The sequence below is a fragment of the Kryptolebias marmoratus genome, linkage group LG5 (genome assembly GCF_001649575.2).
Source record: "Kryptolebias marmoratus isolate JLee-2015 linkage group LG5, ASM164957v2, whole genome shotgun sequence".
NCBI lineage: Eukaryota > Metazoa > Chordata > Actinopteri > Cyprinodontiformes > Rivulidae > Kryptolebias > Kryptolebias marmoratus.
The window spans coordinates 17015595-17032314 of NC_051434.1; the positions used below are offsets into that span (position 1 = coordinate 17015595).

General features: G+C 42.1%; 1 protein-coding gene across 2 annotated transcripts in view; it reads right to left on the minus strand.

The window, feature by feature from the left end:
* Positions 1-16720, minus strand: part of adcy2b (adenylate cyclase 2b (brain)) — a 74732-nt gene that overhangs the window by 52961 nt on the left and 5051 nt on the right. For both annotated transcript variants that reach the window (XM_017420979.3, XM_017420980.2), the window contains exon 2: positions 8714-8911. In XM_017420979.3, the coding sequence (XP_017276468.1) occupies positions 8714-8911 (198 nt within the window). The remainder of the gene's footprint in view (positions 1-8713; positions 8912-16720) is intronic.

The window sequence follows — 16720 nt, forward strand, 5'->3', positions numbered from 1 at the left end:
GGGGGACGAGGTTACAGAAACACACATCAGAAGTTATTCCGCAAACTGTGGGCAGGAAACGCCAGCGAACATTTAGATTCGCGTGGTGTTTTGTTTTTTTTTTCTTCTGATGTTCGTCTAAATACGGAGCCCAGCTGTGTGGGCAGCCATCTCTTCCACTGAAAACCATCCAGCACTAAAATGCTGATCCTGTTATAACTTATTGGAACTGAGTGGGCCGCTCTCATAGTCTGATTTCTCTTTTTTTTCTTCTTTTCTTTCAGCGATAAACGGCCAGTAAAACAGAAAGAAACACAACACAATTAAAGCACTAAAGAGATCAAATATTCGCCCCTCGTGTGTGGAAGCGAGACTGTTGGCGGCGAGCGTGAAAAGCGTGTGTGTGCACGGCCGTGTGTGTGTGTTTGCTTGTTGTGCCTTTCTTAATGATAGCCCGTGCCCTAACCTCCTGCTCCGTCCCTGTCCCACTTCCCCCTGCTGACCGTCCAGCCCTTCCTGTTGTGATGGCGAGCAGCGCGACTGGGTCACGGATTCAGCAGAGACTCCAGGCGACCTCTGACCTTCCTGCCTGCCTGTTTTTACTTCCTGTGTCTTTCAGGTTCAGAGAGTCAGGAATCGACCGAGCAACAATTGGAGTGAATGATCCCTTTGGAAACACACCTACACCCCTTCATGTTGCTCATGGCGTTGATTATTTATAGGTTTTTATTACAACAGAATCAATATAGTGGGCTAGAACCTGGGATTTACTCAATAGAATAATAAAGTTCCACTTCCATGAAGCCCAGCTCTGTGCAGCTTATAGTCCTGTGGACGGATAACACAAATCTTTACAGAAGGGTTATCTTTGGTATTTGTTGTTGTTTTCTTTAGCTGTTTTAACCCTCCTGAAGCCCTCAAAGGAGAAAGAGACAAAGAGAGGCAGAGAAGCCCTTCTAACAGGAGGGTTAATGGATCGTGATCAAATGTATGACTAAGAAAAATGATTTAAAATCTGATGATAGAGAGTAAGGCATAAGAAATGAATGCTAATGATGTCTCTTTTTTAAGTTTGATCTGTTTTTCATTGTTCATTAAAGCTGAACTGAAAAGTGTTTTGAAGCCAACATCAGTTGAAAGAAAAGCATAAAATATGCTTATTGGAAAATTTTCAAAAAAACCCCCAAAACATTACTATTAATACCATTTTTTTTTTATACCAAGCATTGAAGAAACCACTTGGGTGTTTTCAGCTTTTTCTGTGAACCCCCCCGATGTGTGACGTTCTCAGAGCTGCTGAGGTTCACAGCATTCAGCCATTCTTCAGTGAGTGGATGAATACCAGTACAATACAGTTCAGTTTGTTGGAATTAATCGTTCAAACCGGCCAGAAAATACTACTGGAGTTTCATTTTTTGGCTTCCGGAAAGATAAAAACCTTCCTCAGATTTGGATCCATAAACTCTGATGTGGGAATTACTATCAGAACTTCGGTTTGGAGCACTTCAAAGGTAAGCGCTGCTCCGACCCTCGTTACTGCGGTGGACTGGATTCACGCCCCCAAAAAACAGGACCTTTTACCAACTTTTTTTTATTTTTAAAAAAAGGCAAATGGAGAGGATGACATGTCCACAGAGAAGGAGACGAGAAACAGAAAGTTTTCCTTCAGACGTGGCGTGAACGCTCGTTGTCATTAAAAGGTCTGAGCTGTTTACAGGCCGACAGCCTGAGATCAGTTTGTGATTCAGAGCAGTTTGTTGTTGATGAAAAAATATAAACAATTCATGTGTGATTAAAGAAAAATCATACTCTAAAACTGTTGTTGATTAGTTTACTCTGGTGTGAGAGTTTGTCACGTTGTTTACTAGTTAGCATCCGGTTAGCATCATTAGCATCAGGTTACCTCCAAGTTAGCAACGTTAGCTCTCTCCTGCCGTCTTTATATTGATTTGCAGTGTTGTGTGCTGATGTCATGACAACAATCTGGGGGTAATCAGTTCTCATCGTTCCACATTCCCAACTTAGTCGCTATTTGCATTGTTTTGTCGGCCATGACGGTCCTGGTGATCATCAGAATCCAAATCTGAAGAGTTTTTATCTGATTCCGGAGATCCAGCCATGGGTTCATGTTCAAACTGGTATGGTTGTTTATTCATTACTCCCACGAAGTCTTCCGGCATTTCTTCGTGTTCAAAAAAAGGCTTCTACTTCCATTTCCACTCGTAAACAACCTAACAGTAGTGGTGTTCTTGTCTGGCTGTGGCACAGCACTCGTCATGAACCCAGGACAGAAACTCTGCCCCACAAATCACCCACTTCAGAAATTATTGACTTAAACGCTAAAAGTATTTTAGGTTTTAGTTTTAAGTCCCTGGAATGTTGTGTGGATGTGTTTGACTAAATAACATTCATGAAATGTCCATTTTTTGAGATCTGATTTCAGTTCAGCTTTAAAGCATGTTTACTCTAAAATATCTATATATGTCATTGCGAAAAGGTAATTGGTCTTTTTATACGAATATGTTGACATTTCATTTAAAACCAAGGTTTATTTATGTATTTTTCCAATGAATATTGATGGAGATTGGCTAAGATTGGTTAAGACTAAGTTTTGAATTTCGGCCCCCTTGTGTAACTGAGTTTGACCCCCCTACTGTAAGGCAACAAAATGAAGGAGACACACTCCTTCACGTCTCTCGTGTTATTGCACGTTTAAGTTTTAAAACCATGGGTTAATGCCTGTTTCCAGCCGCTTCCACAAACCACAAGAAGATCAGATCTCTGCACGGGCTGCTGGCGTTGACCGCACGGTGACTGAACCGACGCTCGGGCACAACTGAACATTAGGTGTAAGCGATTGTTTGCGTGACCCAGTTCTCTTCTAAAAGAAGATCTGAACACAGAGACACAGAGAGCAATGTTGTGTAGGCTCGGACCTTCTGTTGCTAAGGGAACCGGTGCTGACTTCTTAGCGGCTGCTGTATTTCGGAGGGAAGTTTTCGCCACATCCCTGCGCCCCTCCCCTGAACGGGCCGCCGTTCGAAGACTGCGACATCCAGCCTATTTGGGAGGTGGCATTGGAAACGGCGATCCAATTACGACTGTGTCGCCTGCTGCTTCTGTCTGCCGCGCACATCTCCTCAGCACTCCAACCTGAAGTTTGGCGTCTTCGGTCCCTTTTTGTTCATCGTCTTCTTCGGAGCAGACAGGCCCACTAAGTCCCCCCCCCCCAAATGTCCAAAAACACACAGCAGCAGACACATCTACACTCGAATCGCTCGCTTAAGCCAAATCTTAGCAGCTTCGATGGCACAAAATCTGCAGTAACGCACGAAAACAGAAAAAAAAGTGGGATTGTGACTCAATCCTTGGGGCACCAGGTGCGAAAGCCGTGCACAGTCTCGGAGAAATCAAGCGGCGGCCACGGCGAACGGCCTGCTGCAGCTGGATGGCGGCGGACGTGGCTGTGTCACGTAACGAAGGCGGTCAGGTGAGGACGCTCGGGACGAGGTGAGGAGGTCCAAGTGAATGGCTGCCGAGGCGACGAGCGCTTCATTCCCAGCACCTCTGGTTTTTTGGTTCCTTTTTCACTGTTATGAACTCGGTGTGCTCCATCACACACACACCGTTCTCTGAGTAATCACAGCCAATTCAACCCGCTGGGAGCTGGATGGATTTCTGCCGTTCAACTTTCACTGGATTTCTGCCCTGCTGCCGGTTTGTCTCCTCGGTTGGTGTTTCTCTCCTTCTCTTGTTCTGTTTAAGCCAGTCCATTAATTAAAACTTGACCTCCAATGGAAATGTAGAAAGTATGTTTTAAATAATAAAAAAAACACTTAGTGACTCCTGAAATATTACAATATCTTGGGTGATCAAATTGACCTGACATTACAAGGGCTTCTCTACCTCTCTCTATCTCTCTATCTCTTTTCTGGGCTTCAGGTGGGTTCAAATTTGATTAATAGTAGACGTCAACCTAATAAATAACGTCTAACAGTTTCATTTTAATCCGTTCAGTGATTCAGGAGATATTTTGCTAATTGGTCGTGGAATTGAATTCATCTTGATAACATTTAATTCTTCTTTTTTTAAATATCCCAGGATTTAGTTGCGGAAATCTGGTCACTTTGTTATAAACAGTACCTCTTGACGTATAAAAAAGGGAACAGTATGACATTATTTAAGGGCTCAGGATGACGGCTCAGGCCAAAGCACGAGTCGTGATCCGTCAGTAGCTTTCTGTATGTAACCGCACGGACAAGTGTTCACGGTGGGACACCAAAGGTACCTTTACAAGCACTACTCTACTGTGCACAAAAAAGGCGGCAAATTATTCTTGTCCACAGAAAGCTGCAATTTGTTCATGCTCCATGGCATCTGGAATAGGATTAAAAAAATAACCTTTTTTTTCCTGCGAGAGGCGCAAAACAACACAAATCAGCCGGATTAGGAGTTAATTTCAAGGTAAATCAGAGTCATGTGTTCTTTATCAGTGAGGCGATAAGACCTGGGTGGCCTCCTGCTTTTATTTATAGAGGGAGAAATTAAATTAATGAAAAAAAGTCTAATCTTCGCAGTTTGTAGAAGTATCTCCAGGCTTCTGCAATATTTAGGTGATCGTTTCTACAGAGTTACGCGCTCCTTTAAGCCACGGTAGAACCGATACAGTAGTGCCATCATACTCCATAAGAATTCAAGAAGTCGGTTGGTGGTCACATGGTTGCGAGCCTTTCACCTTTCAGCATCCACGAGACATTCGGATCAGAACTCCCAGGAAGCTCCTCCCTCCTCCTGCAGCGTTAAAACGGGTTTCTTCCTGCAGGCTTCTCAGCTTCTCTGTCCTTGTGCAGATTTTTGACTGAGACAGTACACGCCGTTTGGCATTTGCAAATATGGCGGTGCAGAATAATACTGAGCGAGCGAAGGGGACGTGTCCCTATGCTGCCCGGCCGAGGCGCACTTCCTCCCGGCCACCACAGCCGCTAAGAGCCGCCTGTGTCTCCTCGCCGTCTTTTTAATCTCGTAGGTTTCTAAGTTTTGCTGGAACAGTCATAAAGACGGCTGTATTTTCTAACAGCCTCCAGCTGCTTCTCAGCAGAGCAGCAGAAGCAAAATGGCTCCATTAAAGCTCACCGGCTTTTAAGCATAAACAACTTCTGACCAATAACATGACAATCAGAGCAAACCTCTGTGAGAAACAGTTCGGACCTTGTGTCACATAGGGGCAAAGCTGCTACGAGAACAAAAATGACGCAATTTTCATCACGCAACCAAGTGACTGAGAGGCTTCGGGACTTCTTATGGAGGATGATGACAGCTTCACCCCCCCTCAATGGTGGACTTCTCCCGCCGAGGAGAAGTCCACCACTGAAGATCAAGCCAGTGACGAGAAAGGTTACAAGAACAATAAAATCCAGAGGAACCCCTGAAAAAAAATAAATGCCTCTTTCATTTTAACTTGTACAATTGTTCACTAGTTCACTAGAATTAGGATGAATGAAAAACAAAAACGCATTCTAGCACAAGAACCTTAATGCATCTGTGAAACACGGCAACGGTAGCGTCATGGTTTTCCAGAAGTTTCCACTATTCAGTTATCATTAAGTGCTGATGTCTGTGAAGACTGATCTAACACCGGAGGAGCTGACAAACACGTTGTAAAACTTTCCAACTCAGCTTTTTGTCGGACCTTTTCTACTGTTAGGACCTGGGTGAAAGCTCAAACGGCGTTTTAGATCCGACATAAACTCAGGAATGTGGAGGACTCGGAGGGATCCGCAAACCCTCACCTGTGTCGGTGGGCAGACGTGGAAGCGGAGGAGTCGCGGAAGCAGGAGCGAGTGATTAATACCGCAGAGTGAGTTTTTTTGCCCTCGCAGGTGGCCGACGGTAAAAATATCTCCACCCTCGAGGAGCGAGAGAGATCGGAGGGTGAAACAGGACAGCGAGGTGAAAGCTCTGTGTGTGTTTGGGGATGACTTAGGGGAAAGGAGGCAGGTGGAGGAGTTGTGGCTGGAAAATGGGAATTGATGAATGGGAAGAGACAGGGCAAGAAATGAGGGGAAAAAAATAAAAAATGAAATCGAATTCTTGAAAGTGAGCGAGTCTGGCTGCGAGCGGAAACCAATGTGTCTGTCTGCTGATCTGCTCACCTCCAGCTCTCATCAGGCCTCATTAACGCAGAATTAATTCTGCGCTACCACACACACACACACATGAATATGCAATGACACATTTAACAAGGTGGAAGATGTTTGTTTTTTTTAACCCATCCACCGAACACACACCCAGGAGCTCTCCTCAGCATTTAAAAAGCTTCATTATCCTCATGTTTTGTTTTTTTTTTAATATTCTTTGTGATTTGTTTATTCGCTGTTTGTTTCGAAGTGTCCCTGAGAAAGCAGAGTCTGGTAAAAGGAGAAGGCAGTTTTAGTTAATCCCAATCAGGACTGCCTGCGTTTGTGTCGATTCAACCACATCTCAGGACACCACCTGCTTCCCAGTCTCGCCAACAACAAATATCAGGGAGCACCCCAAAAAAACCCTTTTAAAGATAATTTCACAGCTTCTATATTTGCCGTGTATTTTTATTTTTCCTCTCTCTCTCAAAGTCTCCGGGCCGTAATGCTGTCACAAGAGGGTAAAGAGCAAATAAAGCATCAACTTTTTGTTTCAAAGGCCACGTCAAAAACCAAGTTTTTTTTTAGGATTTGGAGTTTTTGAGTCAGTTTCTTCCTGGGTTTGAATTTCATGTTTGAGATCTCTGTGGTTAGTTTGTTCTTGTAGTTCAGTCTGGTTCCACGGTTCTTGTTTCTGTGTGATCGGTTTTCTCACGTGTTCCTCTGTGCTGTACGGTGGCCCTGAAGTGCAAACCACTTTGGGTGGGGGGGTGTTAGGGTTAGACACTGAACCCCTCATTGCCTCTGATGTGCCTCATCGGTGTATAAATGGAGTTTAAAGCACTGATTAAACTCTATAGGATGATTTATTCAGATTAGCTTTGTAGAGGTGTAGTAGAAGTGCTATGTGGATGGGTAAACAAGGGAACAGATTGTTGTGAAGCGCTCTGATTGGCTAGAAAGGCGCTACATAAAGTACAGTCCAGTTACCATTGGGCAGAAGGGGCCCTGGGATTATGGGGATATGAGCACGAGCTTCCCAACAATCTCTGTTGGCTCTGTTTGAAGAGTTAACACAAAAGGTAAGTTTCTCTGGTTTTCTAACACCTTTTCTAAGTAACTCACAGGACTCTTGTTCAGGTTCAAACAAGTCAATTAGGTATAAATTGCTTCCCAGCCGATTAGATACGCTGGAAGAATCTCACACCTCAGCGTCAGACGCCTGGTTATAAACTCGTCACTCGTTAGCCATCGGAGTGATTGATAACACCGGATCCTTTATGCCATCGGGAAGTGGAAAGTGTAACTTGAACCACGACACGTTCGGCCGTCAGTTGAATCAAAACCCCTTTTTCGTGGCAGACATTTTGATTTGTCATGGTAACAAAGGCTCACCTCTGTTAAGTGCTCCAGACTAGCAGTCATAATAAGTCCTTTTTTTTTTTTTGGAAGCAGACATTTTAACTTGTCAAAATAGCAGTAAAAGCACAGCTGCAATTCAAAGCATCAAAATGACAAGATTTTTTTTTTTTCCCCAGAGAGTAGAATGACTGACCTGTGAATTGTGCAGTTTTGCCAACTGTAATGGCTTACTGGGACAGTTAATGGACCTGATTCATTGTTAACAACATTTGCCTCATTAGTGCCTATCCTCCTGTGACAAGTCAACATGTCTGCCGTGAAAAGGGTCAGAAACGGGACCTGCACAAAGTGGAATGCATCATTAATACGTTTGTACTTTTGACACGGACTCCATTTGTCCATCTGTTCTGCTGCGAGTCAAACTCTCTCCCAGCTGGTTTCGGTTCGGAAGTGGAGAAAAGCCTCGACGGGTCGTCAGTTCAGAACAGAGCTAACGCAGAGAGACAAAGGCACGGCCATCTTTTTACATCTCCTGACTACGGGAGCACACTTAGTCAACAACTGACCAACACGATGCCTGATTTCTGCTAATGAAATCCACTGAAAGGTGAATTTAAATGGATTTCGACAAACGCTTTTGTGGCTTAGACAGGATTTCTAGCGCCTTCGGTGTGGCATCCAGTGACAACAGATGCAAAGCGACAGCAGAGCTTAAACTGGATCGATGCTGCTAATGACACGGGGGAGGAAATGTTAGCGAAAGACGTCCAAATCACAGGTCCTCTGAGCTTTTTGGTGAAAGTCTTCCAAAGGAAAGCTTCGTCAAAGTTACAGCTTTGTGGTTTTTGAGGCCTTTGACAGCCCAGTCTGGACTAAACTGGATTGTTTTATTTTTCTGAGTTTTTTAAAAAGAAATAATCTTCTCATTCAATTCTAACAATGACGCTGAATTACCCGTGCCCCGTTTCTTGGGGGCAAAAGCGCCCAAATTAACGACATTTCAAAATACAGGAAAAGAGCAGAGAGCAAAAGAGCTCTGGAGTCCACGCAAAGTGAGGTTTTAAAATGTAAAGAAACAACTTTGTTTGCATGTGGATGAGAAGCGCAGAGACAGCATCTAATTTCAGTTTTAAAAGTTAAAACATCTGGCCAGACGAGCACAATCTACATGAAAAATAACTGTACGTGGATAGTGCGCCAAACATCCGAGTTTAGCAACAATCTGATATGCCTGGACGACGTTCCGGCCGTACCTGGTCCCACGGACTGACTCTGCCTCCCGAGAACATGAACAGGTAACCCATGGTGACCAGGCAGGCCCATATCAGCAGGGAGAAGAGACGCAGCAGCCGCTTGAAGACGGACTCGATGCAGACGAGGATGAAGATGGACAGGAAGAGGAAGAGAGCCGTGGGCACCGCAATCAGGAACGTCAAGTGGTCCTCCGTGTTCTGAAGACAGAAAGAAACCCAAAAATATTAATGGTTTCTACCCTTTTTTTACGTTGTAAACAGGAGAATTAACATTTTCTTGAGTTTGCATCGATAAATAAAAAAGAAAGGCAATCTGAGTGCTTGTTTCTCCATAAACTGCGAACCTCTAAACCCTTTTTTTTCCATGTTCCACTGAGGACTTCTTGCCTTTGAAAGTGACTACACAGTCCACACGCAAACAGACGACCAGACGGCGTACAGATCGCCGAGCAGACAGAGCCTGAAGAATGTGCTACTGCATCACTTCCACACTCACACTGTCGGAGTCAGCGTTTAGTAGCCATCCACATACACACATTCTCTCTTTACCGTGGACCAGATACCTCACCCAACACTGCTCTTTGTCACGTCTACTTTTCAGGAAGTTGTAAACAACAAAAGATGTCCGCCTTAAGTTTCTCCACCTGGCTCAGGTCTTATATATTCCTGCTTCAGACAGCCGTTCAAATGACTCTTGTTCCTTTTAAACCCCTTGGCATAGACCGGTTTTTGGTTTCAAGATATATTATATAAATATATATATACATAATAAAAAGTCACAGTGTCAAAAACACTACATTAGCCCCTCCCCCACTTGCTGTCAGTCAGATGTATTTAGGATATTCCTCTGAACGCAGTGGGCTGACCTAAAAGAAAGCTTAAAAAGCAATAAATGAAGTGAGCAATAAAACCAATGAAAGATAGACGAGTTATAGAAATAGAGAACAGAAACCCCTTGATCACGGTTTGGCGCCACAGTCGATGGCTGTGGGGACGTAACTATTTTTGAGTTAGTTTGTTCCGTAACGTCTGCCCGATGGCGGCAGCTCAAACAGTTTCTAACCGGGTTGCGATGGGTCACACGAAATCCTTTGAGCTCTCCTAACGCAGCGGGAACGTTGAAGCTCTTCCAGTGAGGGGAGAGGACTATCTTCTGGGTGTCTTCTATGACCCCCTTTTTTTAAAATCTGTGCCACTGTGCAGCTGGAGAACCACACCGCCCAGGCAGTAAGTCCGAAGGTTCTCGACTGAGCAGCAGTTTTTGTGGGATGTTGTTTATCCTGTGAACCCTCAGGAAATAAAGTCTCTGCCGGACCTTCTTCACCAGCCCGGGTCAAATCCTCTGGGATGTGGACCCCCAGAGACCCTCGCCACACAGTCCCTGTGTGTAGGGACCGGTTGAATGTCTGAGTTCTTCCTCCCAAAGTCCACAATGACCGCTTAGCCTTTGTTGTGTTGAGGAGCAAGTTATTGTCACAGCACCACCACAATTTAAGCCTTTTTTTTTAAGGTAACACTGTTGAGAAACAAACGTTTGCAACAAGCTACAAGAGTTAACGGGCCTGTCGGTGAAACGGACAGCCTGGCTGATCAACTAGCTAACATCAGATCGTCAGGCTCCCACTGTTACTAGAACAATAAGTACATTTCAGTCATTACTATAATTAAATAGTAATAACTGACTTTAGTTTATTCTATATTTTTGTGTAGGTCTTCCTTGTTTATATACATCTGTTTAAAAGGGAAAAAAAATCACAAGATCTGCTGGCAAATTAGTGTTTTAGATAACACGGATTTAATTTTAACTCTAAGAAATGCAATTAAATTAAGATTCAGGCCTTGATCTTTAAAATATCTTTAACTAATGACAATAAACAGATTTAAAAGCTGTGCCATGAATCATATAAAACCTGACTCCCTCCTTAAATCGACATAGTTTTAAATGTATTTCTGTCACTCCTGCAGTTACCTTTTATTTGGTCAAATGAACATTTTCAGCATTTCATTTTTTTTAAATCAAGAATAACAATGACTCTTTTTTTTTTCTTTTTTTTTAAAAATATTACCCTCTCACAGTTTGACACTGAACCCGCTTTAGCTCAGTCTTAATGTGGTGATTCTGCAAAGTTCACTGAATTAAATGTAACACTTATTAATCCTTCAAAGAGGGGAATTAAGTACCTGCTCCACAATTATGCTAATCAAATGACAAGGGAAGGCAAGAAGGAACTTTAGATATTTTTTTCTTAACCTTCCTCTCAGATGTAGCAATCCTGCTGTGAGCTAAAACTGATTCATTAACTTGAATTGAACCCAAACAGTTTCTTTTTCTTTTTATTATTCTTATTATGTTTCCCTTGCCCATCAGAAACCAAATCAACAGCAGTACAGAAAGCTCTCTGCACCTTGGAGCTAAATGTGACCCCGAAGTGACTTTATTTTGAAATAATGAACTGTATTAAAAGTCGGGACATGACATTTTTAGATTTCGCAGCTTTGGCTGTTTGTTTTTGTGTGAAAATCTCACATTGTTGGAAGTGACGAAGTGCTTTCCGCTGACACAGAAAACCTGCGAACAAATCCAGTTAGAATCAGATCACATGGAGAGCACCAAATCTACCCTAATCGTGTTCCAGGGGGAAACTCAGGGAAACCGATGGGATTCGCCAGTCGTGCTCTGCAACTTCGCTAAGTATTATAAGTAAAACAAGCCAATAACAGAGTATGTCATGTTTCCCAGTAAAGGCAGTAAGACTACTACGTGTACAGCTGACGGAAATAAAAATAAACAATTTATTCTTTTACCACCTTTCACATGGGAGGCAGCCATATTGGATTTTGTGGTCATTGTTGGTCAGCTGATGACTAATCAAGTTGTGTTTTTTTAGTTCTGTGTAGATAATAGTGGTGGTGGAGTGGTTCTAGTAGTTCTAGGGTTATTCCATATGAAAGTCCAACTTCTAAGAGCAAAGTAAACACATAAACAATACATCCCAGTACCACAACTCACTCCTGTTGTCACAGCTCTAGCAGGACAAGCTGAGTCTGGTCTTGTTACAATAAAGCATTTCTGGGTGATTCTATAATTGGAGATACATTTGGCATTTTGAAAAATGAAGAAAAAAAAAATATATATTTCCAATTTTTTTTCAGGTGTTTTATAGAAAATATATTAACGTCTTATAACTTGCTGTTTGTCAAACATTAGCTACATATTATTAATACTTTTTATTAGGAAGAATTTATACGATACAGTCCGATATGTCAACATAGACAATGTTTTGAAAAACACTTCATATTCTAACAAGCTAAATTCTCTTTATTTTATTGCATAAACTGTCCTAATATAACACTACTTCAAACTAAGGCATTTAATTTCAAAATACACGTAAAATATGGCAAAAATACTTAACTATTTACAGAATTGTTTTTGTAGAAGCCAACATTTCTTATTAAAACTCATTAAATACCAACAATTATTTTAAAAAGTAATTGCGCCTATAATACTTTAATACAGACAAAGTCAACCAACAATGTAAAGAATATTAAAAGCAACAATTTTGGGATTTTTTTGTGAAAACTTTTAATAAACGGAGTTGACCTTAGTAACAGAACTGACAGGACAATAACAATCTCTTAACATTTCATTGTAGTTGGATTTAAATAAAAAAAAAAAAAACAATAATTCATTATTTCAAGTAAGAAAACAGTTTTAAAAAGCAATGAAGGAGCCATTAAACATTAAAGGACTTGTAATGGTCTAACTTTTGCTTGCTGTCATTCGGCTGATATTATCCCTATTTAAAAAAGCATGCACTCGTTCATGAAACTTTTGTTCTCTTAAAAATGTATTTATTTATTTCATACATTTACTAAATTGTACTCATTAACTTTTAAAATTACAACTCAATAGTTGCATGATGTTACTCTACCTTGGTAACAGAGTTTGACGGTAACAGAGTTGACAATTTCAAACATTTCTGTTAAAAACTCGACTTGCTAGTAAAAACTACTCTTGGTTTTAACGCTTTTTCTATTGAAACAATTTCTCAGAGAAGGGCAGACTTACCTCTGTGTGCTAGAGATCCTATTAGTAAAAGGAAGTGACAGGATAATGATGGGAAGTGGACACAGGTGAGTGATTACAATTGTAGGCAGGTGGAGCTGTGGGTATGGCAGGAAAACCAGAGACTGACTGAGGAGGAGTGAATGTGGCATGAAACACTGACACAGGGAACAAGAACCGAACTAAAACCAGGATAAACACAGGAACCAAATCAGACAAGGAACGAAACAATCAAAATGCAGAAAACACAATATGAACCCAAACCCTGGCAGAAAGAACCATACGGTGACAGAGTTGACAAAATATCCTCGGACACATATGACACAAGATCTTTTTAATTTATTTACTCTAATATTGTTGCATAATTGACTACTGAGGCGGGTTAGAAACAAACAACATTGACAGATTTCAAAAGAAAAATTTTGAAAAAAAAAAGTTTTTCCATCATATTTTAAGATGGTGGGAAAAAGCAGTGACCAACTCGGACACATTTAAATGTAATTATATCAATGTTATGAATTGTGATGTATTATGATCCATACAAATAACCAAGAAATTATTAAGATTCAAAAAAATGAAAAAAAAAAATTATCAAAGCAGACCAAAAATATTTACCTTGGACACCAAATTTATCTCCAATTCTAGAATCACCCTTCTGTGAAATAATGGCCCTGCTCGACACAAATCCGTTATTGAGCAGCTCCACGTTGGTTTTAAAACTTGAGCGCGGCCGAAGGCCAGCAGCTAGTAACAACAGGGACAGAGCGATAATGCATTTCATTTTTACTTGGAACTTGGAAATTCCAGTGACCGAACAAACTGTTTTAAAACCTGGGTGGAAAAAAACTAGAATCAGACCATTTCCCTGTTTTTCCTGTACTATTTTTAGCCCCAGAAACATCCTTGGTAGTGTTACTACAAACCGGATGGTGCTGGAAACCCACACAAAGGAGGCCGTAACCTCTACCGTCTCACAGCTGCTCAAAACCCAAACGCCAGCAAGAAGCTAATGAGAAAGACGAATTTGGTTGCTTTATAAAAGCCGGTGTGCACATAAAGAATCCTCTCCGACTCTTTCGCTGCATTTCAGAAAGTGTAAATTAGGATGCAAACGGAGAATCAAAGAGCGCACGGCCGCCGCACGCGCCGAGCGCTCCTTTGCCGACTTCACCTGGCGTCCAGACGCCCACGGAAAAACCATTTCAACTTATTCCAAGTCATGATTACGCCGACAGACCCCAGAGGCTAAAATTAGACGCACGCTGTGTGATTACATGCAGGTTTAGAAGCAAAATGGAAATTAGTCTCGCCATGGAAAACGGGTTTGGAGCTGCAGATACAGAAGTATTTCATGCATCAGCTCCACGTAGCAGAGGCAGTATGAGTCAGAGTCTGGGAAGGTGATCCCTCGGGACGGAGCTTGTGACGCCGCCGCCGCAACCCCGCGCGGTGGGACCGGAGCCCGGATTGGACCCGAAACGAGAATGTCTTAGAAACAACGGAGGAACACTTCAGGGATGAGAGCTGTCCTTTTTTCCCCCTCAAATCCTCACACTCTGAGTTTTCAGCTTTTCACCTATTTGTGGAAGCAAAAAAAAAAAAAGAAGCATCTGCATTTTACACATTTCTGATCGAGGCCCGTCTAAATCCGCTTAAACCCCCTCTGAAACCGTTTAAACGACACGGCGTCGAGGGAGGGGGTTGTGTCTGCCTGCTGTTTTGTGTTGCATTGTAACCCAGAACAATCGTTTCCTTTTTTTTTAAAGCCAGCCTGGGTTATCCAGTTTTTCTAGTGAGAGGAAAAAGGGAGGAGGGGGGAGATATAACTGGAGTCAAAGACGCAGCAAAACGAAATATTCGGTAGCAAACGGACAAAAAAAATACACGCCAAATTCATTAAGTCAGGAGTGAAACGGAGGGAGGCCGTTGTGACAGAATCACTTCCTGTGTTCGGTCCCTGCTGAATATTTATCGAGCCTGATGAGGCAGTGCTGGTGGCACGTTCCCCCCCCAATCTGTTCTCGGCCTTGTCGCGGAATTCATCAATAATCAACCGTCTTTTCCCTCCGTTCGCGGCGTGAACGCGTTCTACCCAAACAAGGCGAAAGCCAAAAATAAAAAATAATAAAAGCTTCCAGCGGAGATGGAAAAACATAAATTAGTTAGGGATTTATATATATATATATATATATAAATATACCGTGTGATTTCAAATGTTTTGTCGATATTTGAACCATACGGGACTTGAAAGGGGAACGGGTTGCGTTGATCTGCTGCTCGGTTCGGAAAGTTTACGGCTGTTTTGCGTCATCGATATGCCTGCTTGAGGAGTAATGGGGGAAAACGTGTCAAAAGTGCACACGGCCAGGGTTATTTTTAAGGTTTTCGTCGGTCATTGGCCGCTTTGCCACCATTTTTTCAGTCCAGTCCTTGCACCTGATCATTCTGCCGGAAATTATTTTGTTTGTAAGCACTCTCAATTTGACCTCAATGAATGACCCAGTGTTGTGTCAACATGATAAAAGTAGAATCTCACTGGAGATGAGTCGGTGTGTTCGGGACCAAGTGACCAGCTAGCCACAGTTTTTAAAACTCAATGCCTTCCTGTCGTGTGGACAGCTCGCTAAATTATATTGTCTTTTGCAAAGAACCAAAGGTCATTTTTGTTTTTAGCAGCCTGTCAGATTTGTTAAAGATGGCACCACTGACAGGGATTAAATGGTATTTTTTAACCGAGAAGTTTTTACGAAGAGTCTAACATGGGTAATACAACTTCTCAAGATTGGTGATTTGTTCTGATTTTGTTTTTCCTGTACTATTATTGTTTTTAATTTCTATTATTTAAAAACCTAAAAACAGCCCCAGTGATGATTTACTGGGGCTAATATTATTAATAATAATATTATTATTAATAATCAGGAAGGATTGGGGGCCTACATCAAGGACAGGAGAGCATCGAACACTTACGACCCTAAACTCCATTTTTAATTATACCGAAGTAATTTGGGTAAAAGAAAACAAACAAAAACAAAACAGGATTAAGCACTGAATCCTACTTTTAACCCTGGGCGTTGTTCTTCACAGAGAATTAGGGCCAAGGTGAAAAATTTTTTTTTTCGGAATTCTGACTTTTTGAGTTTTGAGAATTTCTTATTTTATCATTTTTTTACGTAACGCTTGAGTTTTATACATCTTCAAAAAAAAAAAATGCATGCAACACATTAACTCTGAAAACATTGGGAACCCGATTCGAAAACTACATTTAGTTTCAGTTGAGCCGAAATGTGTAAAAATGTTAGAAAACTTTGAGCAAGTTTTGCAACCTATAAAACCAACCTGCGACTTATTGGAGACGGAAAACCAAAACAACCAACTGTGACCATATTGGGACCAAGATATTTGCTGGAATGAAGGGCAAATGTTGCAATTTTCTCAAATATCTGACGACTTGTCGTAAGTACCAACTCTGTGTTATTTCAGTGAAAAAGAGTATTTTTGTGCAACTTTGTGCCTCCGAGTACTTGCCAACCTTGGCAGCACGCGCCTCCCTTCAGGCTCAGAACCCGAGTTGGTTCTGGAATGTTTTCGTTTCGTGTCCCCGGCAGTAGTCGGGCGTTTGCGTGCGGACTGACGATCATTCCCAGTCGCCGGTGACGAGCTCCCGCCACGTCCCGGTAGTGAAACATCTGTCTCAGCCGGCACGTTGATGCTGCCCCCCCCCCTCCCCCCCTCCTCCTCCGGTAACAGCCAGCGATCCATCACCACAAAAACAGACTTTCTTTTTCTCGCGGCGCCGAATCTATCACACCGCTGACGAGCTGCGAACGAAATCTGAAAGGCAACAGACTGGAAAAATGGGGAAACAAAAAAAAAAATTGGTAGTAGGTAATCATAAACTGGCAGGAAACAAATTGAAATTAGGAATGTCAGGTGTGTGTGTG